Here is a 27,773-nt window from a genome sequence, read left to right as displayed (position 1 = left end):
ATACCTCCTTCACCTAAAAAATGACCCATAAATACCTCTCAAACCTAAAAAATGACCAAAATACCCCTAAATATGTAATATGACCAAAATACACCTGAAATATCTAAAATTACCAAAATAGAGGTTTGGGGTATTTTAGATGTTTCGAGGATACAAATTAAAGGTTCTAAAAGTATTTCTATCATTTTATAGGTTTTGAGGGAATTTCAGTAATTTTTTAGGTTTCAGGGTCATTTTTTAGATTCTCACTTTTTATTTTTTGGGCTATTTCGGTAAATTTCTAGGTTTCAGAGGTATTTTGGTTATTTTTAAGTTTAGGGGGCATTTCAGTAATTTTTAGGTTTAGAGGGTATTTTGGTCATTTTTTATGTTTTGAGGTTATTTTGGTAATTTTTTGGTTACGGAGGTATTTCGGTCATTTTCTAGGTTTTGGGAGTATTTTGGTCATTTTTAAAATTTCTAGGGTATTTCAGTCATTTTTTAGGTTTATGGGGTATTTTGGTAATTTTTAGATTTCGAGAGTATTTTGGTCATTTTATAGGTTTTAGACGTATTACAGTCATTTTATAGGTTTAGAGGGTATTTTGGTAACTTTTAGGTTTTGGGAGTATTTTGGTCATTTTTTAGATTTTGGGGGTAGTTTGGTCATTTTTTAGGTTTTGGGTGTATTTTGGTCATTTTTTAGGTTTCGTGGGTTTTTCAGTCCTTTTTTTAGTTTTGGAGGTATTTTGGTAATTTTAAGCTTTCGAGGGTATTTTGGTCATTTTATAGGTTTTGGAGATATTCCAATCATCTTTTAGGTTTAGGGAGTATTTTGGTAATTTTTAGGTTTTAGGGGTATTTTGGTCATTTTATTGGTTTTGGAGGTATTTCGGTCATCTTTTAAGTTTAGGACATATTTTGGTAATTTTTAGGTTTTGGGGGTATTTTGGTCATTTTATTGGTTTTGGAGGTATTTCGGTCATCTTTTAGGTTTAGGACGTATTTTGGTAATTTTTAGGTTTTGGGGGTATTTTGGTCATTTTTTAGATTTCAGGAGTATTTCTATCATTTTTTAGGTTTCAGAGGTATTTTGGTCATCTTTAGGTTTAGGGGGTAATTTGGTAATTTTAGGTTTCAGGGGTATTTTGGTCATTTATTAGGTTTCAAGAGTGTTTTGGTCATTTTTAAGGTTTAGGGAGTATTTTGATAATTTTTAGGTTTTGAGGGTATTTTAGTCATTTTATAGGCTTTAGGGGCTATTTCGGTCATTTTATAGGTTAAGGGGGTATTTTGGTAATTTTTAGGTTTCATGAGTATTTTTTTGGTCATTTTTTAAGTTTCAGGAGTATTTTGGTAATTTTAAGGTTTTAGGGGTATTTTGGTCATTTTTAAGTTTCATGGGGTGTTTTGGTTATTTTTTAAGTTTTGGTGGTATTTCGGTCCTTTTCCAAAAATTTAGAATTTATGTTGTTTACTTAAATTTTAGATGGGTTTTAATGAGTATTAGTGGGTTTATCCATTAAGATCCATATAATTAAATAACCTAATGGGTCTTTATCTATTTAACCCAAATATTCAAATGAGTTGGGTTAAAACTTATCCAAATAAAATGAGTAATGGGTGGGTACATGAATGTAGATAAAAATTGCACTCCTAACTCACATATACACATAGATTAAGTTAGAATATAATCTTTATCTTGTAAAAAAAAAAAAAAAAAGGGGGTGTGGGGGGGGGGGGGGGGGGGGAATTGGACATATGTGCCATGTCATTTGTGGAAATTTCCAAATGTACTTTTTCTATTTTATTTATTTTTGGTGCTGATTAGTTAATATTTATCAAAAAAAAAACAAATTTATTCCATTTTGGCAATTTCCAAAGGTATCTTTTTCCTTTTTTTTAGGAAAATTTCCAAACGCTTCTGTTGAGTATTGTAGTTTTAACTTTTATGGTCCTCTTGCATATTATTATAAGTTTCTGGCCCACAAAAGATAATTAAGGGTCAGCAAAAATCGACCAATTAATCTATCTGATGATTACCATGCATGCATTTGGCGTTTGATACTTTGCATATCTGACTAAAGGATTTGGAATCAGTAAACAAACATGCATTTGGCGTTTGATACCTTGCATAAGAACGTTTTAACATTATTGTCAATGCATCACTTCTTCAACATCAACTTAATAATATAATATATAATGTTTCTCATTCGGTACAACTCTACCCATTTCTTCTGTGATACAATTTGTATGATTTCCAAGAGCGGTGATTTGGTGTCATATGGGCGGTGTTGGGTGGGGGAGTTTGTGTAGACGACATGTTTATGTTCCGTTAGTTTCGGCATAATCTAATATTTGGGCTGGGAAACAGCAAGAAAAGCGTGAACAACCCCAAAAAAACAGAGAGAAAACCAAATTTCCTCTATAAATTTAGAAAGCCCTGAAATTGTTTTACCACTACAACTCATTACACTAGACTCAAGTCATCTCATCTCAACCCAATCAGGTCTACACAACACAACCCACTGTTTATTAGTTTCTATTTCTTTACCCAGATCTGTTTACTTGCTTTGTGCTTTGTTGTTTCTCATTCTCATTTTTTTTTTTTTTTGATTAATGCTAGAGATACAAACTGGGTATTCAGCATTTTTCCTTAAATGGGTTTTTGGTTGTTTGTAATTCACACTCCTCTCTAGAATCTGTGTTAATTTGAACTTGAATTTTGAGACTGGTAATGGCCGTGGCTTTGGTAGTTGGTGGCTGAATGGTCCTTGACAAACTGGAGTTTGGAAGAGAAGATTGGCAATTGGGACAAAGACAAAGAAGAAGAAGAAGAAGAGAGGGAGAGCAATTGGTTAGCATGGGAGATTTCTCTCTCTTTAAATAAAAAATAATTTACCCACTGTTCACATCTACAAAAAAAAAAAAATTAAATACATACTCATACCAAACACACATTTATGTTTTTTCACATCTTGAAATATGTTATTTAAAACATGGTACCAAACACATTTTTTGTTATATGAGTATTATAAACACGTGTCTTCACAACACTTTTTAAACTACAGTTTTCACAGTATTTTAAATAGCATTACTTGAACATCATTACCAAACAAGCCCATATAATCCAGTATGAGTAAAGGATTCATGAATAAATAGAGAAGGGAGTATTTATAATTGTAACTAAATCGTTTTTCTTTTATAGAGAGGTTAGAGGTCTACGTGTACATTTAAGTTAGATTAATAAGGGTGGTATGAATATGTTATTAGATGAGACTACAAGACTGAGTCTATGGGTTTACGCTTTTTTTTAAAAAAGAGTATGGGTTTACATTTTAAATTACATAGGTCCTAACTTCTAATCAAAGATATGTGTTCATGAACAAAGATAGTAAAAATCTTAAAATGATACACTGATATGTAGCTCATACTAATTATTCTGTTTTCCTATCCAATCCAAAACAGTCATAGGTTTGGTTCCAATCAAGATGCTAGTTTCCGTTAAACTGAATCACATAACCCCTCATATTCTAACGTTACTCTATTTTATGCTTCTGCTCTCACATCTATTTTAGCATATTTAACATGATATTAGAGCTAATATTTAACAAACTATACAAACTATATGAAATTTTAGCCAAGTGGAAAATAGTGTAAATATTAAGCAAGATAAGTATTAGATTGTCTCAGGCATCTTATAAGGTTAACATTAGTAGGTTCTTAAATTATCTATCTAAAAATAATTAGTAGTTTCCAATTTGATTCAACTAGTATAGTTTGTTCTCCTCGAATAAAGAACTTAATATCAACTCCCATATACCAAAAAGATACCTATTGTTGTCCTAGTCTGATAATAATGGGTAATTATCATAGACCATACATTAGAAGCTTAAATCTTATTGTATCTTTAAAACTAACAACATTATGTGCCAATATAAAAATCGATAAACACATTCTTCACGCACTCTTTTTTTTTTAAATATATATATATATATATATATATAAAAGCAATACCACTCCAAAATATTAGAGACTAAGGGTCAGTTTGGTACGTATATTTAAACAACAGTTTCAGTTTTTTTGGAAATACATGTAGGTGAAAAAAAGTGTGGAAATACGTGTAATGTTATTTAAAAACTGAAAACATGTATTTAAACATATGTACCAAACAGACCCTAATTCTTTATTGAGGTATTACCACAGATGGCAATAAAAAATGTAGAAATAATGGTGAAAAGATCTCAGGAGTATCTTTATTCATATTTTGCAATACCACTCCAAAAATAAAGACCAATTCTTTGTTGAGGGATTACCACAAAAGGCAATAAAAAGATAGAAAAGTAATGGTGAAAGGATCTCAATGGTATATTTTTATTCCTATTTTGCTACAGTTCTTTCTTTTCTTTTTTTTCTTTTTTGAGCAAACTGTTCTTTCTTTATATTTATATATATAGGAACCTTCAACCTAAAAGGTCTCAACACAACTATAAGTAAAAGATTGCTGAAACTGAGAAAGATGGAAAAAACACAAAAGGAAGCCCATGACACTCTCTGAGTTGGCACAACTCTAGGTTGTGCTCCTTCCCCTCTCTATCGTATTATGAGGTTCCTAATGCACCGGGGAATATTCAAAGGGAAACTCAATAGCCAAGGCTCCCCAGGCTATGCACAAACACATCTATCTCATCGTTTGATGAAACATAGAGAACATAGCATGGCTGCTATGATTTTGCTATAGAGTAGCCTAGTGATGCTAACACCATGGCTTAGTCTAAGTGCACGTGTTCTTGCCGATGGTACTTCATCATTTGAGGTGGCACATGGTGAAGATAAATGGAGCTATTCAGCTGCAAATCCTGCACACAGCCAACTCATCAATGAAGCAATAACTTGTGATGCTAGGGTGTTAGTGCCTACAATATTGATTCATGGTTGCCCTGAGGTGTTTGATGGGCTTAGAAGTTTGGTCGATGTGGGTGGGGGCAATGGAACAACTTTGAACGTGTTGGTTAAGGCATTTCCATGGCTTTGAGGCATCAACTTAGATTAACCTCATGTTGTATCTATTGCAGCAGTGATCAGTGGAGTTGAAAATGTTGGGGGTGACATGTTTGGAAGTGTTCTAAAAGCTGATGCTACTTTCTTGAAAGTAACTATGGTCCAAAAAAATGCTATAGATTATCTTTAACGAGTGAAACTTAGGTACAATTATTTATATCTTTTGCCTTAAACACTACAAAAAACGTTGGCTATAACCACATTTTTTTTAGCCACGTTTACAAAAAATGCGGCTATAGCTAACCTATAGCCGTATTTTTAAGAAACATGGTTATAGACTTAACCTATAGCCACGTTTTTACAACCGCGACTAAAATAAGGTCTATAGCCATGTTTGAAAAAACAAAACTATAAACCTATTGGACCTATAGTCACGGTGTATAGGCCATGTCTGAAAACGAAGCTCTGTGTGTGTGTGTGTGTGTGTGTGTTTGTGTGTGTGTGTGTGGGGGGGGGGGTGACTTTTTTTAAGTGAGAGGAAGAGAAAAAATGCATATTAATTATTTAAGCTTAGTTAGAAATAAACAGTTTTTAAAAAGAAAGAGTAAATGGGTATGAAATATATTTTATTTCAGATTTTTATATGATACATTATACTTTATGACCACAATTATGATGCCTTTTTCTATTTGGGAATCTTAGGCAATTGCCTTAAGGTTGAGCCAATGACAATCAAAACCATATCAATGTAATGATTGACATTTTTTTAATGGAATCCAAGAGTGTGGTTATTGCCCTTGTCCACTCAAACCCTTTTGCATGATGTGGAACTTCCCCAGCAATAGTGGGGCTTGTCTCAACTCGAACCTACAACTTCTGAACTCACAAATGTGATGGACTACAAGAACTTCTTATCACTAAGCCACACTTTCGGGTGGTAATGTAATGATTGACCTAGTAACGTGGATTTTATGACTAGGATTAATGGGTTTTTGTAACTTGTAGAAAGTTATATTGTAGTTGGTTAACTAAAATCCATTATGTACCTTTCACAATTATTTGCAATGCAATAGATGTTATTCACCTTTTATTTGGCTTTGGCATACTATTGTAGTTGTGATATCAGATACTAAAAGGCATCTTGATACAACTTGAAATTAAAAGCTTCTGTTAGCTACTCTTACATTAGGTGGATAATTATTTGATAGAACACCACAAAGCAACATATTTCATAGGGAATGCAAATCACAAAATGCACATTGATGGGACTGACAAACTCACCTTCCTTGGACGACATCATCAAATATACACGTCCACCTTAGCACAACACGAACGAACACAAGAGAACCATTAATAAAAGCATTCAATGCCGTGGACAATTACCAACTAATGTGCAGACCGTTGGAGCCTCATCAAAACCCATATTCATGAGCCCTAAGGCATTACAAAAGGGCACTAAATCCACAAGTAAGGCCCCAACGGCTAGGAACCATGAAACCATATATATACACAATGATCAGAAACAAAACAGGTACATAGACTCACCAAAAAAGTATTCATAGATACTCTGATATTTCGAACTCTCTTATTGTTCTCTAAAAATTCTCATATACTGACTTTGGTATCGGAGACGTGGTGGCAGGCACCACACCGGTGACCACCTTAAGGGAGCCATTGTTTTACATTTGTAGAGATAGTGACGAGGACCTAACTCCATCTGGATGAACCTACGAGATTAACGATTCGCACTTCATCACACATTTCACTATTTGAACATTTGAATTGAAATCATAATTCAAAGTTACATTTCACAATCTGCACATTTGATTTAAACCCTATTTTGTATCTTCAAATTCAAAAACACATTTTCAAAAGTCACATCCAGCTGGCATGGAACTACAGAGGATTAAGTAAAAACCAACATCATTGTCTAACACAACACGCTAGCTTTCTTATCACCTACTTAGAGTTCTAAGTGTACATTTAAGTTGGATTAATAAGGGTGGTATGGATATGTTATTAGACGAGAATATTAGACTGAGTGTATGGGTTTACACTTTTTTTAAAAGAATATGGGTTTACATTTTAAATTATGTAGGTCCTAACTTCTAATCATAGATATGTGTTCATGAGCAAATATAGTAAAATTCTTAAAACGATACACCAGTTAACAAGATTGAGAGTGGGAAGTGAGTAAAACATAGTGCATTCAATAGCAACTTTTAATAGTCTATTACCAGCTATTAATTAAAGGGGTAAAAATAAATTAAAAAAGAAAAACATGATGTCTTTTAAAGGTGGTGTACCTTAGGGCTGTCCAAGAGACCCACCAACCCGCTCAACCCGGCCAACCCGTCCGAGTTCGACCCGCCACCACCCGATCCGACGACTGCAGTCGGACATGGGTTCCAAACTGTCTAACCCGACCCCAACGGGTTGATTGTCAGTTTTTCATTTCAAAACCCGTGAAACCCAACCCAAACCAATACCTTTAATGTTTCTGGCGAAATATTAAGCATTCCAGACCAAATCCGAGGAGATTACATCGAGATTTGGTCTAGATTCTTCGAGATCCGATAAGATCTCACCATTATCCAATGAAATCTAGGCCAGATCTCGCTAAATCCGGCTAAATATCGACCTCGATAATAAAACCCAAGACCGACCCGACACAACCCGAAACCAACGAGACATGAACTGAAAAATCCAACCAAATCATCTGGGTCGGTTTCGGGTCATATTTTCATCCACTTGACTCATTCGGGTCAGGTCCAGGTTGGGCACAAATCTGACCCGACCTGACCGTGGACACATCTAGTGTACCTCTTATACTTTTTAATAAATAATATATCTATCTCTTACCACACAAAAAAAATATATATATATGGAACATATGTGCCACGTCATTGGTAGAAATTTCCAAATGTACTTTATTGTATTTTATTTATTTTTGTCGTGTTGATTATTTAATATTTTTTCCATTTTGGCAATTTCCAAATGCATCTGTTGAGTCTTGTAGTTTTATGGTCCTATTGCATATTATTATAAGTTACTGGCCGACAAAAGATGATTAAGGGTCAGTAAAACTGAAAATCGACTAATTAATATTTTATCTGATAAATATCATGCATTTGGTGTTTTATACTATCCATATCTGACTAAAGCCTTTGGAATCAGTAAACAAACAATAAAAATGTTAGGCACAATACATATACATGTTTTACATGAACACATACCTTTGCATTAGCCAAAGAAACAAAAGCACAAAGGTTCTGAACAATTATGCAGCCCTGGACATCACGATGCCTATTGGAGCCAAATGTGGAGCTGCTATATTGATTAATCTAGATAGTTTAGTCACTACATGATTCATAGAGTTACAAAACAGTTACAATTACAAACCTTGGTTAAGAGGTATGTTAGCCCAATAGCATAAGCTGAGCAATCTTACTTTGTGTGCAAGTCAGTTCTCTTACTTGTACTACAAATCTAAAAATAATAATTAGCTTCTAGTTTGATTCAACTAGTATAGTTTGTTCTTCTTGAATAAAGAACTTAAGATCAACTTGCATACATCAAAAAGATACATATTGTTATCTTAGTCTAATAATAATGGATAATTATCATGCAGGACCATTCAATAGAAGCTTAAATCCTGTTGTATGTATAAAACTAACAACATTTTGTGTTAATATGAAAATCAATAAACACATTCTTCATGCACACTTTTTAAAATATATATAAATAAAGCAATACCACTCCAAAATATTAGAGACCAATTCGTTGTTGGGGGATTACCGCAGACGGCAATAAAAAATATAAAAATAATGGTGAAAGGATCTCAATGGTATCTTTACTCATATCTTGCAATACCACTCCAAAATAGAGACCTGTTAAGGGATTACCACAAAAGGTAATAAAATATTAAAAGTAATGGTGAAAGGATCTTAGTGGTATTTTTTTATTCCTATTTGGCAACAGTTCTTTCTTTTCTTTTCTTTTTTGAGCAAACCGTTCTTTCTTTATAAGTGTATATATATCGGAACCTGCGACCTGAAAGGTCTCAACACAGCTATAAGTAAAAGATTGCTGAAACTGAGAGAGATGGAAAAAAAACAAAGGGAGGAAAAATGGAACGAGGAAGAACAAGCAGAAGTGGATATCTGGAAATACATACTTGGGTTCACAGAAATGGCTGTAGTCAGGTGTGCCATTGAGCTTGGGATACCTGATGCCATTGAAAGCCATGGAAGTCCCATGACACTCTCTGAGTTGTCATCAACTCTAAAATGTGCCCCTTCACCTCTCTACCGCATTATGAGGTTCCTAATGCACCGGGGAATATTCAAAGGGACACTCAATAGCCAATGCTCCCCAGGCTATGCACAAACACCTCTATCTCGTCGTTTGATGAAACATGGAGAACATAGCATGGCTGCTTTGATTCTGCTAGAGAGTAGCCCAGTGTTGTTGACACCATGGCTTAGTCTAAGTGCACGTGTTCTAGACGATGATACTTCATCATTTGAGGTGGCACATGGTGAAGATATATGGAGCTATTCAGCTGCAAATCCTGCTCACGGCCAACTTATCAATGAAGCAATGGCTTGTGATGCCAGGGTGTTGGTGCCTGCAATGATTCACGGCTGCCCTGAGGTGTTTGATGGGCTTGGCAGTTTGGTCGATGTGGGTGGTGGCAATGGAACAACTTTGAAGGTGTTGGTTAAGGCATTTCCATGGCTTCGAGGCATCAACTTTGATCAACCTCATGTTGTATCTCTTGCAGGAGTGATCAGCGGAGTCGAAAATGTTGGGGGTGACATGTTTGAAAGTGTTCCAAAGGCTGATGCTGCTTTCCTGAAGGTAGGGTCCAAAAAGAAAATATTATCTTTAACGGTAAAACTTAAGTATAGTTTCTTAGAACTTATACTAGTTTCTCAATAAATCCAACTATGTGGTTGGATTGTTGAATTTACTGTCCTTGAATGAAGATAATATTGTTTATATTGCATTGGACCATTGGTTAATACATATACGATAGTTGAATTTAATTGGAGATACAAATAAATAAAATAGAAAGTAACCATACCTAAGTTTTGCTCATTTACTTAGCTCATTTGCGTTTAGGATGCCACGTAAGAAAGAAGACTTGTACTTGAGCTAGCTGCGATATTTACTTTAGTGTATACCATTACCTACTAGGTAAGACTGTTATTGGAATTATGAAGCAATTTTTTTTTATATATAAAATTATTTGAAGCACACTAGATACACCTCTCGCAGCTCCTTGTATTGTTAAATTATTGATCAGAAAAGGTTTTTTATACTCTTAATGATGTTCAGCTCTTTCGATTATGAAATTGACCTCTGTGAATTGCAGTGGATTCTGCATGACTGGGGAGACAATGAGTGCATCCAAATCCTTAAAAAATGCAGAGAAGCTGTTCTGGAGAACAAAGGAAAGGTAATAATTGTTGATGCTGTGATTGAAGAAGCAGAAATAGATAAGCTAACCGATGTGAGGCTAGCACTAGACATGGCGATGATGGCTCATACCAATAAGGGCAAAGAGAGGACATTGAAAGAATGGGGATTTGTTCTTGGGGAGGCTGGATTTGGTAGATACACAGTGAAAACCATTCCTGCTGTGCAATCAGTGATTGAGGCATTTCCATAATTTATATATTTAAGGAACATGGTGTTGTTGTTGTTGTTTAAGGAACATGCATGGATCTCTAATTTTATGTGGTAATATGTTGTAATGGCTACTACTAGAAGACCAGTTTGAGTTGATGTAGCTCGCTTGGTTTTAATTGCAATCTAATAATCTATGATTATGAAAATTTTCTGCTTTTTGTTTCTGCATCTGAATTCAATCAGAACTAAAATTTTCAAATTGATTTATTCGTGAAAACTAACAAGTTCGTTTAGAAACACGTTTAGTTCATTAAGAAAATGCAATGAATAAAGGAGAAAGTGAAACCAAACATATAATGGTTGAAGCTGCTGTAGTCCCACATGGTTTGTGTATGACATACTAAGCTCTATTAGATAAATATAAAAATAGTGCAAAAGCAGTTTGATAAGTATCTTTGCGCTTGGGGCAATGACGCAGCTAGTGAGGTTCTAACCGAGGCGCGTCTATTGCTGGTTGAAAACTATTTCCAAACCCACTCTTAGGCCTAGGTTCAGCCTTGGCCTTTGAGAATTTCTGGAAGGGCTTACTTTTTGGGTAAAGCCCAACAATTACTAATTCTCGAAACTATTTGTCTTATTTAGGGTTTGTTTGGATATTGTTAGAAACTGAAAATATTGTAATAAAATAATTTTTAAATATGTGAATAATGCGAACAATGCACGAGATGCACAGAAATAAAATGCAAGCGTACAACACTATCCAAACTCACACTTAATTTCTAACCCTTTGTTTTAGCCTATTCCATTTGCCAGTACATGCCCTTATTAATTGGAGTAACTTTTTATTGTCAAGAAGAAAAAAGCACATCAAATTTTTGAAAGAGATGTGGATAAATATAGGAGTAATGTTATAAATATAAATTATTTTCACTTTCTTATTATATAGAAAAAAATTCATGATTAGTAACATATGTAAATATAAAAATTCATGATTAATAACATATGTAAAATTCATCATTGACATTGTTATTATTATGCATCATTCATAAGAAGTCATATCATTCATAACAAGTCATATCAGGTTTTGCATCTCTACACTTATTGATATATATATATATATATATATATATATATATAGAGGCCCACTTATCAAATAATATTATTAGCAATGATAGGGTGGTGTCTACATCAATATTTTGTTGCTTATCAAGAGATATGATTGATTCATAGGGATGGGGAGTAATAGGATTGTACATATTTTCAACACCAAAACCGGTCAATCAATTAGATTGAAAATTAATTTGGTGCTCAAGGACATTGCATGCATTAATTTGGTGCTCAAGGACATTGCATGCAGCCCCAGGACGTGGCTTGGGAAAATTGACCAAGAGGTAAAACAAGTTGGCATGTTTTGTTTTCACCTTCGAAAATATTTTATGTTGCTTCATGGGCCTTTTACAAATGTTTGTTTGTAATTTGGGTTTCTTGTACTCTTGTTTCACCATGACACCTGAAAATATTTTCTGTTTCCATAGAACAGCTTCTTCTTCTTTTTTTTTTTTTTTTTTTTTTTTTTTTTTTGATAAGTTCTTTTTTTATTAAAAGATGAATTCATGCATTACTCCATTAAGATGGAATGGGGAATTGGGGGGGCTTCGGTTCTATCCCTATAGGAAGGGGTGGAGTATGAAGCCTAATGGTCACTAATTATAAGAGTAAATCTTTAGAGAGAGGGAAAAGTAACTTTTTGACAGGGGAGATGGAAAGTAATGTGTGTGGTGGTGGTGGGGGAGGGGGGGGGGGACTTTTTTAAGTGAGAGGAAGAGAAAAAATGCATATTAATTATTTAAGTTTAGTTAGAAATAACAGTTTTTAAAAATAAAGAGTAAATGAGTATGAAATATATTTTATTTCAGCTTTTTATACGATACATTATACTTTATGACCAAAATTATGATGCCTTTTTCTATTTGAGAGTCCTAGGCAATTGTCTCAAGGTTGAGCCAATGACAATCAAAACCATATCAATGTAATGATTGACATTTTTTTAAGGGAGTTTAAGAGTGTGGTTACTGCCCTTGTCTACTCAAACCCTCACGCATGATGTGGAACTTCCTCAACGATTGTGTGGAGCTTGTCACAACTTGAACCTACAACTTCTGAACTCACAAATGTGATGGATTACAAGAACTTCTTACCACTAAACCACGCCTTTAGGTGGTAATGTAATGATTGACCTAGTAACGTGGATTTTATGATTAGGATTAATGGATTTTTGTAACTTGTAGCATGTTATTTTGAAGTTGGTTAACTAAAATCCGTTATGTACCTTTCACAATTATTTGCAACGCAATAAATGTTATTCACCTTTTATTTGGCTTTGACATACTGTTGTAGTTGTGATATCAGATACTAAAAGGCGTCTTGATACAACTTGAAATTAAAAGCTTCTGTTAGCTGCTCTTACATTAGGTGGATAATTATTTGATAGAACACCACAAAGCAACATATTTCACAGGGAATGCAAATCACAAATTGCACATGTCACTATCTGAACATTTGAATTGAAATCATAATTCAAAGTTACATTTCACAATCTGCACATTTGATTTAAACCCTATTTTGTATCTTTAAATTCAAAAATACATTTTCAAAAGTCACATCCAACTGGCATGGAATTATAGAGGATTAAGTAAAAACCAACATCATTGTCTAACACAACACGCTAGCTTTCTTATCACCTACTTAGAGGTCTAAGTGTCCATTTAAGTTAGATTAATAAGGGTGGTATGGATATGTTATTAGACGAGAATATTAGACTGAGTGTATGGGTTTACACTTTTTTAAAAAGAATATGGGTTTACATTTTAAATTATGTAGGTCCTAACTTCTAATTATGGATATCTGTTCATGAGCAAATATAGTAAAAATCTTAAAACGATACACCAGTTAACAAGATTGAGAGTGGGAAGTGAGTAAAACATAGCGCATTCAGTAGCAACTTTTAATAGTCTATTACCAGCTATTAATTAAAGGGGTAAAAAGAAATTAAAAAAGAAAAACATGATGTACTTTTAAAGGTGATGTACCTCATATACTTCCTAATAAATAGTATATCAATCTCTTACCACACAAAAAAATATATGGAACATATGTGCCACGTCATTGGTAGAAATTTCCAAATGTACTTTATTGTATTTTATTTATTTTTGTCGTGTTGATTATTTAATATTTTTTCCATTTTGGCAATTTCCAAATGCATCTGTTGAGTCTTGTAGTTTTATGGTCCTATTGCATATTATTATAAGTTACTGGCCGACAAAAGATGATTAAGGGTCAGTAAAACTGAAAATCAACTAATTAATATTCTATCTGATAAATATCATGCATTTGGTGTTTGATACTATCCATATCTGACTAAAGGATTTGGAATCAGTAAACAAACAATAAAAATGTTAGGCACAATACATATGCATGTTTTACATGAACACACACCTTTGCATTAGCCAAAGAAACAGAAGCACAAAGGTTCTGAACAATCATGCAGGCCTGGACATCACGATGCCTATTGGAGCCAAATGTGGGGCTGCTATAATCTAGATAGTTTAATCACTACTTGATTCATCGAGTTACAAAACAGTTACAACTACAAAACTAGGTTAAGAGGTATGTTAGCCCAATAGTATAAGCTGAGCAATCTTACTTTGTGTGCAAGTCAGTTCTCTTACTTGGACTACAAATTTAAAAAAAAAAAATCAATAGCTTCTAGTTTAATTCAACTAGTATAATTCTCAACAACAACAACAAAATCAACTAGTATAGTTTGTTCTCCTTGAATAAGGAACTTAAGATCAACTCGCATACACCAAAAAGATATATATTGTTGTCTTAGTCTGATAATAATGGATAATTATCATGGACCATACATTAGAAGCTTAAATCCTATTGTATCTATAAATCTAACAACATTATGTGTTAATATGAAAATCGATAAACACATTCTTCATGCACACTTTTTTAATATATATATATATATATATATATAAAGCAATACCACTCCAAAATATTAGAGACCAATTCTTTGTTGAGGGATTACCACAGACGGAAATAAAAATTGAAAATAATGGTGAAAGGATCTCAATGGTATCTTTATTCATATTTTGCAATACCACTCCAAAATAGGATTTTGTATACCCTGTACCCGGCATATAATATAGCACCTCCCAAAATAGAGACCTGTTAAGGGATTACCACAAAAGGCAATAAAATATTAAAAAAAAAAAAAGTAATGGTGAAAGGATCTTAGTGGTATATTTTTATTCCTATTTTGCAATAGTTCTTTCTTTTCTTTTTTTTTTTTGAGTAAACTGTTCTTTCTTTACATGTATATATATAGTGTAAAGTTATGATTTACAACTATTTTGTGTTAACTTTAATTTCATGTCAAATTTGATTGTAATTTTGTTCAATCTTATGTACCCTATATTTTATGTGGGATTTCATTTTATGGGTTGTGTGTGAGAGAGAGTGTGAAGACTCAAAACAACATTAAAGATCAAAGGAGTTTTCACGAGTAGCTCGCGAGAAGACTTCCCACAAAGTGAAGCCATGTGCACAGCACATGACTGGAATGCGAAGAGTCATAACAATCATGGTTTTAAAAATCGATATGGTGAAAAAACCGAAAAAGTAACTGATTATCAATTTTTTGGTCAAACTGAGGTCCGACCGATGGTCGAACTGGTGACTTCATAAATAATTTAATTAATAATTATAAAAATAAATAAATAATTTTATAACTAATCATCTATATATATATATAAAACCGAAGCTTTTGAAGCTTCTACAATTTTCCACGTCAGCACAATATTAAAATAATAATAATAATAATAATAATAATAAAACTTTTCTAAACCCTAATACCGGTACTTTTCTAAACCCTAATACCGGTGCTCTACTTCTCTACATTAAAACTTTTCTAAACCCTAAACCCGATGCTGTACTTCTCTATATTAAATAAAAAACTACTGGAGAGAGAGATATAAAAAATAAAGAGCTTTTGTGACCGTGAAACACAGAGAAATCTGATAAGATGCGGAGAGTGTTGGAGAGAGAAACCTGAGGAAGGCCTCTTCACTATTGTTAGACCGATCTCCCTCCATCTTCCGGTTCCACAAAGTTGTCGGTAAGTTTCAGTTTCATGTTCTGTTCTATTCTATTTTGTTTTTTATTTTTGTTTATTTGGCTTGATATCTGGGTTATTAGACAAGAAGGTAGTGGAGCAAATTTCAAATCCACAATGTTTCCACTCTCTCTCTCTTTGAATCTTTCTATTATTTACCTTCTGTTTTTTCGTTTTTGATCTTAGTTTCATATTCTAGGGTTTGTTTTTAGGTTTATTGTGTTTATGCGATCAAAATTTGGGCAGTCCTGATTGATTTATAATCTGGGTTTGCTTTCATTAGATTAAAAAATGGGAAATTTCGTTGTTTTTGTTGGGCAATTTGGGTTTTAATCTATGACTTATTATTTGATTTTTGTTGTCCTCTTTCCTGTTTTGATTTTTTTAGTCAAAGATATATTTACTAATTTCAATTTTCGCTTAATTTCCGATTGTTACTATGGGGTTTTGTACATGAGCTATAATGCTACTTAGATTGATTACTTGATGAACAAATTAGTCTCTTATTGGTTCTTTTAATTTTTTTTTTACCATGTGGTTGATTAATTATATTTTTATTTAACTAGCCCGTGCATCGCACGGGTTAGCGACTAGTTTTAACTAAAAAATTAAACAATAGTAAAACATTAAACTTTGGCTTACCAACTTTTAGAGACGGCTAAACACAATTCAACCAAAACAAAAACAAAAAAAAACATATATAAACACCCACAACCTATAAGCCCACTATAAAATAGTTTAATTATTTTTTAACCTTTCAAATATCAAAAAGTAAGTGCACCATAGGTAACAATATCATTGCCCACTTGATTTTTTTTTTTTTTTCCGTCCACACATTCTACATTTCTACATGGATCCACACATTAATATCCCAAGATTCCCAACTATCACACATTTTGAAATCACATCCACACGTTTTGGTTCGACAATAGTTCACATCTCACTTTTTGCTTTTCATCTTTCTCTCTCTCTCTCTCTCTCTCGTGAATATGTGCAGACAGTGCAGTGCAAGAGGCAAGAGCAGCAAAAAAAAATCTCAACTGAAGCAGACAGATCATTACAAATCTGCTTATCTTTGGGCTTCTTTGGTTCTTCCTCAGCACAATATAGTAAATCTGATTTTTTCTTTTTCTTTTTTTCTTTTGAGCAAAAGGTTAGTATAATAAATCTGATGTTTTTGATTCACTATAGGTGTTTTAGCCTTCACCACTCCATATTTGAGAGAGCATTTTCAAAATCAAAATCTCTCTTCTTAAATCTGAAACAAAATCTCCCTTTTTTTTTTTCTTTTTTTTTTTGGGTTAAAAAAGCTCGCTTGGTTTTAGTTGAAATCTATGATTATGAAAATTTTATGCATTTTGTTTCTGCGTCTTAATTCAATAAGAACTAAAATCTCATATTGATTCATTGGTGAAAACTAACGAGTTGGTGGAGAAACACGTTTTGTTCATTAAGAAAATGCTATGAATAAAGGAGAAAGTGAAACCAAACATATGGTTGAGGCTGCAGTAGTCCCACATGGTTTGTGTATGACATACTGAGCTCTATTAGATAAATATATAAATAGAGCAAAACGATTTGGCTAAGTCTCTTTGCGCTTGGGGCAATGACGCAGCTAGTGAGGTTCTAACCGAGGCGCGTCTATTGCTGGTTGAAAACTATTTCCAAACCCCCTCTTAGGCCTGGGTTCAGCCCTGGCCTTTGAGAATTTCTGGAAGGGCTCCCATAGTCCCATTTTTGGGTAAAGTCCTACAATTAGTAGTCCAAAATATTTTATTAGACAGTGTATATATGTTCAAAAACTGCATCTTTTTTTAATTTCTAAGGGTTTTAAACAGTTCTAATTAGAGTGATTGAACAAAACTAGAGTTATTTGGATGATGGTGATTGCATAAAAGTTGAGATGTGATCACCTCACTTAATTAACTCTAGAAAATATTGTAATTTATAACTCAACTCAACTCTAAAAAAGAGTGAAAATCCAATTATATAATTCAACTAGAAAATCCAACTAGAAAAAAATTGTGTAAATAACAATAATAATAAAACTCAAGGAATTGAGTTTTTTAAATTGAAATGGTGTGGTTTTTAATTCAGCCTTCTTTATTTATTAAAAAAAAATTATCCTTGAAATAAGCACTACAAATTACATCAATTTTGACAGAAAAGAAAATATCAATGTTGACAGAGGTTAAAGAGAGGAAATTCTTAGTTAGATGCATGTAATGGGCGATAAACGAACGAAATGTATTCTTACATTATAGAAAGGTTACATACTGATATTCTAAAACTGGAAAAAAGAAACAGCTGCACCATCTAATTTTCCAATACAGAGTTGGAGAAAAAGTATGATAGACAACATGAAGAGCAATCAATAAAGTTACTTGTTCCATCATTGTAATTTCCTTGCACCCTTCGAAGTGCTTTCTAACCCAATGAAAACCGGAGAGCATCGATGATGCTGGATGACTGCTGTAAGAACATAGGTGTTTGCAGCTAAGAAAAAAATGCTTGCCATCCACAGTTGAAGGAAGACATTCTTTCCCCTGAATTCGAGCATATAACCCCACATCAACCAATGAAGTTGAGCACCCATCCACACTAATATGCAGGAAAGACCTTTCCATCTTAACTTCATTTGGCTCCATGGAAGTATTAGAGGCAAAAGACAGAAAAACCACACAAAATATTGTGCAGTGATTACCTGTCAAAATTGGGCAGGAGGATTAGATTCTCTCATAATTTTAATACCTCTTATTGACCATATATCCCAAGTTGTACATAAACATTAGAAGCAGGGTTGTCTAAGATATTATTCAAAAAGTTATCAAGATGACAATGAAAATGCAAAGAAAAGGAAATAAAATGATTAGGCATACAAACCTTGTTGAATGCCACAAATGCAACCGTCTGCAAAAACCAGCAAAACGGGAGGTCTTGTGCAAAACTCAGAACAAGAATGAACTGCACTACAAATTGAGGCAAAAACGAAATGAGCTTCTCCACCACCAAGATTTCATTCTCCAGCTGAAGGTATATATGATAAAAATAAATGGAGAAGTTGTGCCTTGGATCCGTACGGGTAAGATGATATAGCAGTGCCTCATGCAAGAAGTCCCACCCATAAAGGCAAAAGAAAAGGGCAGTACAAAATAAGAAAACAGCCCCAGAAACAAAACCAAAAAGTATTCTCTCTTTTGTTAATGCCGTTCTCAAAGTAGACCATGGATGGAACAGAGCAGCCAGTCTTGTAATACAATTGCTTCGAGGAGATTCTTGTTCAGTGCGCCCCCAATTTTGAAGAGCAGGCTTCCGACCATATCGGAAGACGTATGGATCAAGAATCAGAAGAATAGAAAGAACATAGATTACAGGGTAGATTCTAAAGTGGACAAGAAGCCCAAACCAAAATGCAGCTTGCAACACACGACCTGTTGTGCAGAAAGTTTACAATATAAGGTTAGAAACAAATACAAAATATAAATGATAAAAATAAGGTTATATATATACACGTGTGTGTGCGTGTGTGTGTGTGTGAGACTGGTAAAAAACCATTGCACACAATCATTTCCCACTATATTAACTAGATCTAATGTCCTACTTGGCTACCCCTTAATAAAAATTGATGTTCACTGGACACAGAAGGGGAATTTCGTTTGTATAAATAGAGTGTTTCCGCTTTTATTACCACCAGCCACCACATAACAAACTGTTTCAGAAAACAAACCAAATCCTTGCACATCTCATCAAACTAGTTCTCCTTTTAGCTTTTACAACAAAGTGTACATATTTAGAATACAGCATTCAATTACACTTCTACCTATAAAAGGCTTACAAGGATCACAGATTGAGGGGTCCAAATCTGAAGGTCCCAGATTGCTGAAGCAATCGAATAACATATATTAAAAGAATAACCTACAATAATCTCCAAGATGCTGCAATGGTTTTAGAGCCCAGCCTAGTAACTTCAAAACAAAAGAAAACTGAGATGGTGTTGATATTGTCAAACACAACAGAAAATTGCAAAAGAAAAGGTGACTTTTTTACAGTCTAGACTTCTCACCAGAAAATAAATTTCAAAGAACCCTCAACTATCTTATAGTCTTGTCTCCTTGACCATACGGAATTGTCAAAAAAAATACAGTCAAATAAACCAAAAATTGGATCAATCAGAAGATGTATGTCAATAAGTATAACACTATAACCAATAGAGCAAAACCAGCAGTTGTTGTTGTAATATTCCATCTTCAGAAACATTTCAATGATTCGATGGTCAAAGCTAAAGTTAACTTGCACTTAACGTAAAAAGCTAGGACTATAGACCCCTAAGATAATGTTCAACAATAAGGCAGTTATTTTATATTATCAAAATAACAAATTCCCATTTAGAGCCAAAAATTATCAAAAAGCAACATTTCTCTATTATCCTCACTATATATGGTAAAAATTAATAATAATCCAACAAAAAAAAGGGCTTAATTGCAGAATAGACTAAGTACAAGAAACTTGACATGAAAATGTCTACTGCTCATGAACTAATAATGCCTAGAGCATTATAAGAAAATGTTAAATTCATGAATACATTATGAAAATCCAAGGAATTGTTTTTAACCCTTGTGATATAGATAACCAACATAAAAATCAAACATACACCTTCCCTTGAATTATCAAATGGTCAAACATCTCTTAGGTACCCTCACTGTTTTCCTGATTAGAATAATATTAAATGGTTAAACACATCTTTTCCTAACAACTTAAGCTTTTGGGACAAGTAGTAATTTATCATTAAATCATAACAGGTGATCTTAAGTTCAAAAAGTGTCTCCACTCTACCTCCAAACCCGTAGTTTATCATTCTCAATGGCCTGAGAGTTCAGTGTGTGAAATGAGTTTGTACAAAAGTGTCAATCAACTCAATCTAGCAAGTTTATGCTATAAAACAATACAAAGTCTATCAGGTTCAAAGCTAACATGATAGAAATATGCAATGAGCAACAGGAAATGAAAAAAAGAAAAAGCTTACACCATTCATGAGGCATAAGAGGACCCAAAGAACCATAGCACAAACAACAGGCTCACAATTCCCACGAGTCCCAATTGTAAAAGTAAATGGATTGAACAGCCAGACCATTATAGAACTAACACAAAATTTTTCTGGGACCCCACGTAGCTTCAAAATACTCCTTATAAAACACCCCACAAGCAAATCTGCAATTTCCAAACAAACCCAGATCACAAAAAAATGCAAAATTTACAGTCCAAACTCAAAAAAAGGTAGCAAATTTAACACCATACCTGAAGCTGAGAAGAGAAACTTGCCCCAAGATCGATGGAAAATCGAATTGGGTAGGAGCAAAAAAGCTAGTAAAGGTGAGTATCTGTATGTGGATCTAAGATAAGGGGATTTGCCAGAGGCCATTAGAGAAGCAGCATCAGAGAAAACAAGGTAATCAATGTCAGTGTACCTGACTTCCATGTGGGTGTCTTGCCATTCACCATATATGACTAAGAATACTCTGAAAATGGCTGATAGTACAAGGAGAGAGCGAAAGTTCATGGTGGTGAACATTGGTTCTGCAAGTTGAAGCAGCAGAGGAAAGAAACTGTTTATTATGTTATGGCTTAGAGCATAACATAGAAGTATTTTGAGATGTTCCCAAAAGTTGTGAGTCAAATATCTATATCCCCATTCATGATACCCATAAAATTAGAAACAGCAATATATACTTCCAAGCAAACTGAAAGTAAAGACCAATATTGTATAAATTAGAAAGAAAAAAAATGTAAACTTCCCTGCACACAGAAAATTCCCAAACTAACATTTATATCAAAACTTAAAAAACTTAGAAGTATAACAATAGAACATGATCATGATTCTTCTGGTTGGCAGGAAATCACTTTCAACGTATCACGTGCACAGAAATACGAAATGTGAAATCTGAAATCAGCCACCATCAAATCAACAGATAAATGAAAATTTTAAAACAACTCAAAACTCCTGATAGTTGTAAAGCCCTCACACTCTCAGTTTTCCTATTTATATGCAAGAACTATGGAATTTCATGATATTGAATAAGAGAAAGTTTGGTCCAAAGAGGGGCTAACTTAATTACAGCAACATATGATAACGTTAGGGGAAGAGTTTCATTGAGATTTGTTTACTTTAAAACATTACTTTAAGTCATACACTTGCTTGCATTAATCCTGACCCCTTGCAATCAAAAGACATTCCTTAAAATTGAGTATATAACCATAAAACTTTAAACTGAGTGCCTAATAAATTTCCCCTTAAGCAGCATTTTCTCAGCAGCCAACCAAAATGTTTAAACTACCTAAACATTTTGATAAAACCCCAGCCAAAAAGGTTCAAACACCGAATTTCCCCCCAACACACCCATATGATTCACATGCAACTAAGTGACTTAAAGCCTCACAAACTGCATAAACGAAGAGAACACAACCAAATCACAAGGATCCCATCACAGAACAGAGTGAACAAACAAACCACACCATTTGAATCACGAATTTAAAAAGACCCAAATCACTACTCAAAATCTCAGATACCACAAACCACATATCTTAACTCGTAAGTCTTAACCACAAATCATATCGCAAAAATCATTAATAAAAAAATATAAAATATAAAAAAAAGAAGAGAGAAAGAATAGAGTGATACCTGAGATCGGCGGAAAACCAAAGCAATGGGCTGAGGAAGGCAGCGGCGGCTTCGGCAGAGATGAGCTGGGATTCGAAGTGGGTGAGGAGGATGATGAATCGGGTCGGCGATGATGCGTGAGCTTCGGTGGCGGCGGTGAGGAGGTTGATGAATCGGTGAGAGTTTGTGGATGAGGAGATGGGAATCGGTGAAGCTAAAGCCTTTGTGGAGGATGATAGTTTGAGCGCTGTCTGTGAGAGCTGAGAGCTTGAGAAGAGAAGAAAGAAAAGAAATAGAAAGCTGAGAGCGGAGAGCTGAGAGAAGAACGAAAAGAAATAGAAAAAGAATTAAATAAAGAAAGTGAAGAAATATTATTGGCTAAAATGCTGAATTTCTAACTTCTTTTTTTTTTTTTCTTTAGATTTTATTCCGGTTTTTTAATTTTGTGTTCGTTTAAAGTTTCAGATTTATTGAATTAAGACATTTTCATTAACATTTTGTTAAAAATTTTTGAAAAAAAAAATCTGAAAAATATTTTTCAATCATTAATTGAATTTTTTTAATTTAAAAATGTGGGGCCCAAATGATTTATGGGTCAGGCCCATCTACCCGGGGAGAATCCAAAGGCCCAAACCGAGGAGGGCTATGGCCCAAACTCGACAAGATAGCCTTTGGATACCGCCGAGGGCAGTTCAGTCCTCGGCAGACCCAAAGTACCCCCAGAAAGAAGGGTAAAAACGGTATAAGACTGAAACTTGGAAGAAATATCTAAAATATCCAGGGAAAGCTGCTGTTACTGCCATTTAATACTCTGAACCTGACAAAGCCGCATTCTTTTAATTTAAAAATTTTTAAAAAAATTATAAAATTAACTACAACACATAACAAAAGTTGATGAAAAAATCTTAATTGAATAAACTTAAAAATTAGAAAACTAATTTTACATGTCCAGAGGATTTGTCAGATTCTAAAAAAATTCTAAAAATCCTTGCAAGAAGAAGGAAGAAAAAAACTTTGGCCAAAAGACCATAAATATATGGTAGGGAAAGTGGCTTGAGCATATAGAGATTGAGATGATGGGTTCTAATTTATCCTTTTTTATTATTATTAAAAATGTAAAACAAGTGCAAAAGACCCAAGAGACCAAGCCCAAATTCTGAACAGAGATGGGGAAGGCCCCCAAATATTACAAGCAGCCCTGATTGCTAGATTGTGAGGAAAAAAATTTGTAGAATCACATTATGTTTAAAACAAAATGTCTATGCCCATTAATTTGCTTAGGTAAAAGTTACTATCACAGCCATATGCTATTGAACTAATTCATTACTGATATAATGGAGAAGAAGAAAAAGAAAAAAAAAATCCTTTACTCGTATAAGAGCCAATGAAGAAAAATGGACTATTATGGATTTTTCTTTTTCTTCTTCTAATAATAATAAGTGTACGGCACAATATTTTCCATAGCTTTTTACACAACTTTTGATATGGTTAATTGTGATTAGTGTATAAAAAAAATGGTATTAATAATAGACCCAAATGAAATGGATTATTCCCTAAAAAATAAAATCTATTTTATTCAAATCACAACAATTCAAGTCAATAGGTATTAAAATTTATAATAAAAAAAAATGTAAGTTATATCCCTAATGTAGGGGTAAAGTCCCAAGATCATACAAGGGCCCCATATAAAATTCGACCACGTCCGAAGAGAAGGTGTGGATATAAAAAGGGTTCCTGGCCCAATTCTTATGGGCCCAAAATTGTTTAAAAGGCGGTCCGAGGAGAAATGTCTCCTCGAACGTACCAAATGTGGCTCGAACATGCACTCTGCCAACTATAAGGATTCACTCCAACGAGTATTAGTAACAGGGATGAGTCCCACAAGCCCGTAAGAGGAAGGAAAGTGTAGGATGCCAAGGGAGAGGCTACAGTTGCCATATTAAATGCATGGCATCTACTTTTCCGGCCGCATTAATGTGGAGAGGTCTTGTGAACAGTGTTACCTTGGCTACCACAACTCACAGAAAGATGGGAGAGATGTCCGATGGGACGGGCACTCAAATGAAGGTCCAGATGATCAACAAGTGTGAGGTTCTGATAACTTTAAGGGGGCTATATAAGAAGGGGGAGTCCCCATGAAGAAGGGGACGGAAAAAAGGAGGAACTTAGAACAGAAGAAGAGGGTGAGAACCATAGCCTTTGAGAAGAAACAGAGATACATCCCCTACGTCTCCTCGGACCTTATATCTAATGGACATGAAGGAGATTTTCTTATTTTCAATTGTTGTATGGCCCAATGTTAACTAGTATGCACTTTGTTAGGGCCTAGTTCTGTAACCCACTCTCTATAAATTCATTGTTTCGGGCTCCTTGGGCCAAAACCCCGTACCTGTTGGGCCTAGACCCCGAATCGTGACCCTACACCTAACATTACTCTTCTTCAAAATAAAAATATTTAAGAAAAAATTGCAAATTACTTGGTGCAATTTTGATTTTATCCCCTTAAAATTTCAAAATAACTATTATTAATATCGAATAAAAAGACTTTATTAGTCAAAACATGGAGGGACAACTAGATATTTTATCTCAATCTTTGCCATGAAGACAATATTAGAGATTTAAACAGAAAAATTATAATCATTTTCATAAATTGTTAAGCTAGAAATTGTGATTGAAACAATATCATTTTCATATTGATTAATCATTGATACTAAATTTTATTATACACCAATCAAACTAAGCTTTGTTGGTAATTGTGAAAAAAATTGTTCCATTCATTTTAGTGAAAAACATTTTTTGAAAAATCTTATTTGAAAAAATAACTTATTTTCTTATGTGTTGTTACCACCCTTAAAATGAGCAAGAATACCTTTTTCTTCTTTTTTTTCTTCTGTTTTGCTCGTACACTAAATCATTAATGATTTTTATAAATCTAAATAATTGTATGAACAAAAACTTTCATGCTAAAAACAAATCCTATATGAGAAATAATTTATATTTTTCTTTTAAACGTTTAGGAGCCTTAAATGGAAAACAAATCCCAAATTTGGAATATACAAAATAAAATTTTCAAAGAAAAACAAATGATTTAAATAAAAATCATTCTTTTGAAAGGAAAAAAATGTCAAATACCAGGAAAAAAAAAAAACAAAAACAAAAACAAAAAAACAAAACAAACAAAAAACAAAAACTTTTTTATTTAAAATGAGTCAAAACAAAAACATTTTCTTGCAAATGAACATTCAGGATTCATGTCACTAATTTATTAGAGGATAGATACATTACTAGGTAGAAAGATGTGACCCCCACTTTTTTACCAAGAAAAGGCCCAATGAGTCACATGACTCACATTATTTTTGTTGGTAGAACATGATCCACATTATCATTAATTATGTTTAGCAAAAAAAACATTATCACTAATCTATACTACTATTTAAGGGACTGCCCCTGTTTGGACCGGATTTTTTTCTGTCAAAAATACCCTTACAACCTACGTTTAAATAGGGGCAAAACTTAATAAAAATACTTATTTAACTCTCACATAAAACACTATCTACTTAACTCCGACGTAAAACATTATCTACAAAACAAAAACTACCTTTGAATAACCTCCTTCACGCTTTCAACTTCCCACTATAAAACAAAAACTCTTCCCACTAATTACATACAATCCCACTCCAGAATACAAACTTCCCACTAAACTACTGTGAAAATTGAATCTTCTACAATCACGATAAGGTCTCCCTTATTCTTGGGCTAGAATTCTTTTCCTTTCTAATCATATTCCTTTCTAATCATATTCAACTTCTTTTTTTCTTAAGACTTTTATATGGTCATCAGCAGGTTTTTTCGTACCATAGCTTTTCTTTTCTGCAGGCAGAGAGGCATAATTTGCAAAGCGGTGCCGGTGAAAAACTGAAATAATTTGGAAGTGATTTAATTTCTCTAGTATGGTCATTTCAGAATTCTGATGCGTGTACTAGAGGGCTCTTTTCAATTCCATTAAAGAGGAATAATACCATTATCAAGTATTGGTCTTTGTGTAAGTGTTCGTGCGCGTGTGTGTTCTATTTATCTATACATCATAGTGCATTTTTTTAGTCGTAAAAATTAAATTTTAAAATTGTTCATCAATTGGATTTAATACTACATATATAATGTAAGAACTCAATTTGTAACGACCCCAAACTAGTATTGGATTCGCACGTTTAAGGCCCAAACAATAAAATTTGTAGAGCGTGGGCTGAAAGGCTAGGCCTTGGTCACCGGACAGTGGTTAGCCATGGTGTTCATGGTAGACGCACAAAGGTGAACTTAGCGTATCTAATAAGACTTTTCCCCTGGCATGGCCTGAGCGGCTCCGGTCCTTAGACCTCGTCCGAGGAGCTTCATGTTCTTATTATTCTCCTTTTTTAGGATTCAATGGCTTGGGAGACGATGTGTCCCCCCTCCCCCTTTATGAATTGCTTCTCTTTCCTTTTTATACTAGCAGTTACCCTTCCTCCAACGCCCACGTGTAGGTTCAACTTTCCAGGGCTGATACTTGTCCCATCAACCCATACCCAAAGTGGTTGGAGGTGGTTGTAAAAACTGCAAAGCATTGCTCTGTCAGGCGTAGAGTATTTAATTGCAGTAATGGCAGCCTTTCCTTTGTCCTTTGTCGCCATATTGTCCAGGGGTCATTTCTCCATCAATGTGGAGGTATTCAGCTTTTCCTTAAACTGTTCCTATACCATACTTACCATTTCTTTCAGGAGCGCTTTGGGATGCCGAGGACAAAATCATCCTCGGCTATATCTCTAGGCCATTTGGACTTTCACTGTATGTCCTCGGCTATGTCCCTCCTCGGCTCGGGCCTTGGGTTCTAACGCAAAGTGGGTCGGGGTCACAAGTTCTCTAGCTCCACAATAGCCCCTCAAAATCCTGCTGTCCGGCCCCTCGGACGAAGAGGAGGGTTTTGGTGATGTCAAGCCTATATCATGGCTTGCCCAACTTTGTCCTCCATCAATGTCGGTGTCTCTCCATCTGCCTGGGAAATGCTCCTGGTTATGAGACATTCCTTTAGTTTTACTCACGTCGCGCTCCTACCATTTCAATGCATGAGGTGCGTCTTTAATAAGTTCCCTTTATGAGGCAACACAAATCCAACGGTTGTAGACAGCGCTAGGATTTAAGTGGAAACTATATCGTTTATAGCTTTTCGTGGAAATCTGTACAAATTAAATGCCACCAGACTTGCCTTCCATATAAAAAGCGAGGTAGGAGGTCATTTCCTTTACGTACAGACCTCTCAATCTTTTCAAATCCCCAAACCTCCAG

At 34.2% G+C, this 27,773-nt stretch overlaps 2 protein-coding genes, 1 non-coding gene and 2 pseudogenes across 4 annotated transcripts; 4 read left to right on the top strand and 1 right to left on the bottom strand.

The window, feature by feature from the left end:
* The first annotated feature begins 2,798 nt into the window (after positions 1-2,798).
* Positions 2,799-6,712, top strand: LOC115968065 (annotated as a pseudogene).
* A 1,431-nt stretch (positions 6,713-8,143) lies between these two features.
* LOC115968062 (acetylserotonin O-methyltransferase-like) lies at positions 8,144-10,823 on the top strand. The gene is made up of 2 exons (XM_031087263.1): positions 8,144-9,843; positions 10,361-10,823. Exons 1-2 carry the CDS (start codon positions 9,085-9,087, stop codon positions 10,655-10,657), a joined length of 1,056 nt encoding a protein of 351 aa, XP_030943123.1. The 5' UTR covers positions 8,144-9,084; the 3' UTR covers positions 10,658-10,823.
* A 245-nt stretch (positions 10,824-11,068) lies between these two features.
* Positions 11,069-11,220, top strand: LOC115969672. Its single transcript, XR_004087033.1, has one exon. It is a non-coding gene; the product is annotated as a U4 spliceosomal RNA (small nuclear RNA).
* Positions 11,221-17,387: 6,167 nt separating this feature from the next.
* LOC115969674 lies at positions 17,388-17,530 on the top strand (annotated as a pseudogene).
* A 460-nt stretch (positions 17,531-17,990) lies between these two features.
* On the bottom strand, positions 17,991-22,559 carry LOC115968612 (GPI mannosyltransferase 1). 2 transcript variants are annotated; one of them, XM_031088041.1, is made up of 6 exons: positions 22,476-22,559; positions 21,095-21,373; positions 20,825-21,007; positions 18,880-19,230; positions 18,683-18,768; positions 17,991-18,503 (listed from the first exon to the last, which is right to left on the bottom strand). In XM_031088041.1, exons 2-6 carry the CDS (start codon positions 21,366-21,368, stop codon positions 18,192-18,194), a joined length of 1,206 nt encoding a protein of 401 aa, XP_030943901.1. In that variant the 5' UTR covers positions 21,369-21,373; positions 22,476-22,559; the 3' UTR covers positions 17,991-18,191. The 2 variants fall into 2 exon arrangements, with proteins under 2 accessions (XP_030943901.1, XP_030943900.1); XM_031088040.1 differs by having other exon boundaries at positions 18,683-19,230.
* Between the last annotated feature and the right edge of the window lie 5,214 nt (positions 22,560-27,773).

This window comes from Quercus lobata, chromosome 11 (assembly GCF_001633185.2).
Source record: "Quercus lobata isolate SW786 chromosome 11, ValleyOak3.0 Primary Assembly, whole genome shotgun sequence".
In the NCBI taxonomy this organism is placed as follows: domain Eukaryota; kingdom Viridiplantae; phylum Streptophyta; class Magnoliopsida; order Fagales; family Fagaceae; genus Quercus; species Quercus lobata.
The sequence above is the reverse complement of the archived record's forward strand: the minus strand, read 5'-3'. Positions and strand labels throughout refer to the sequence as shown.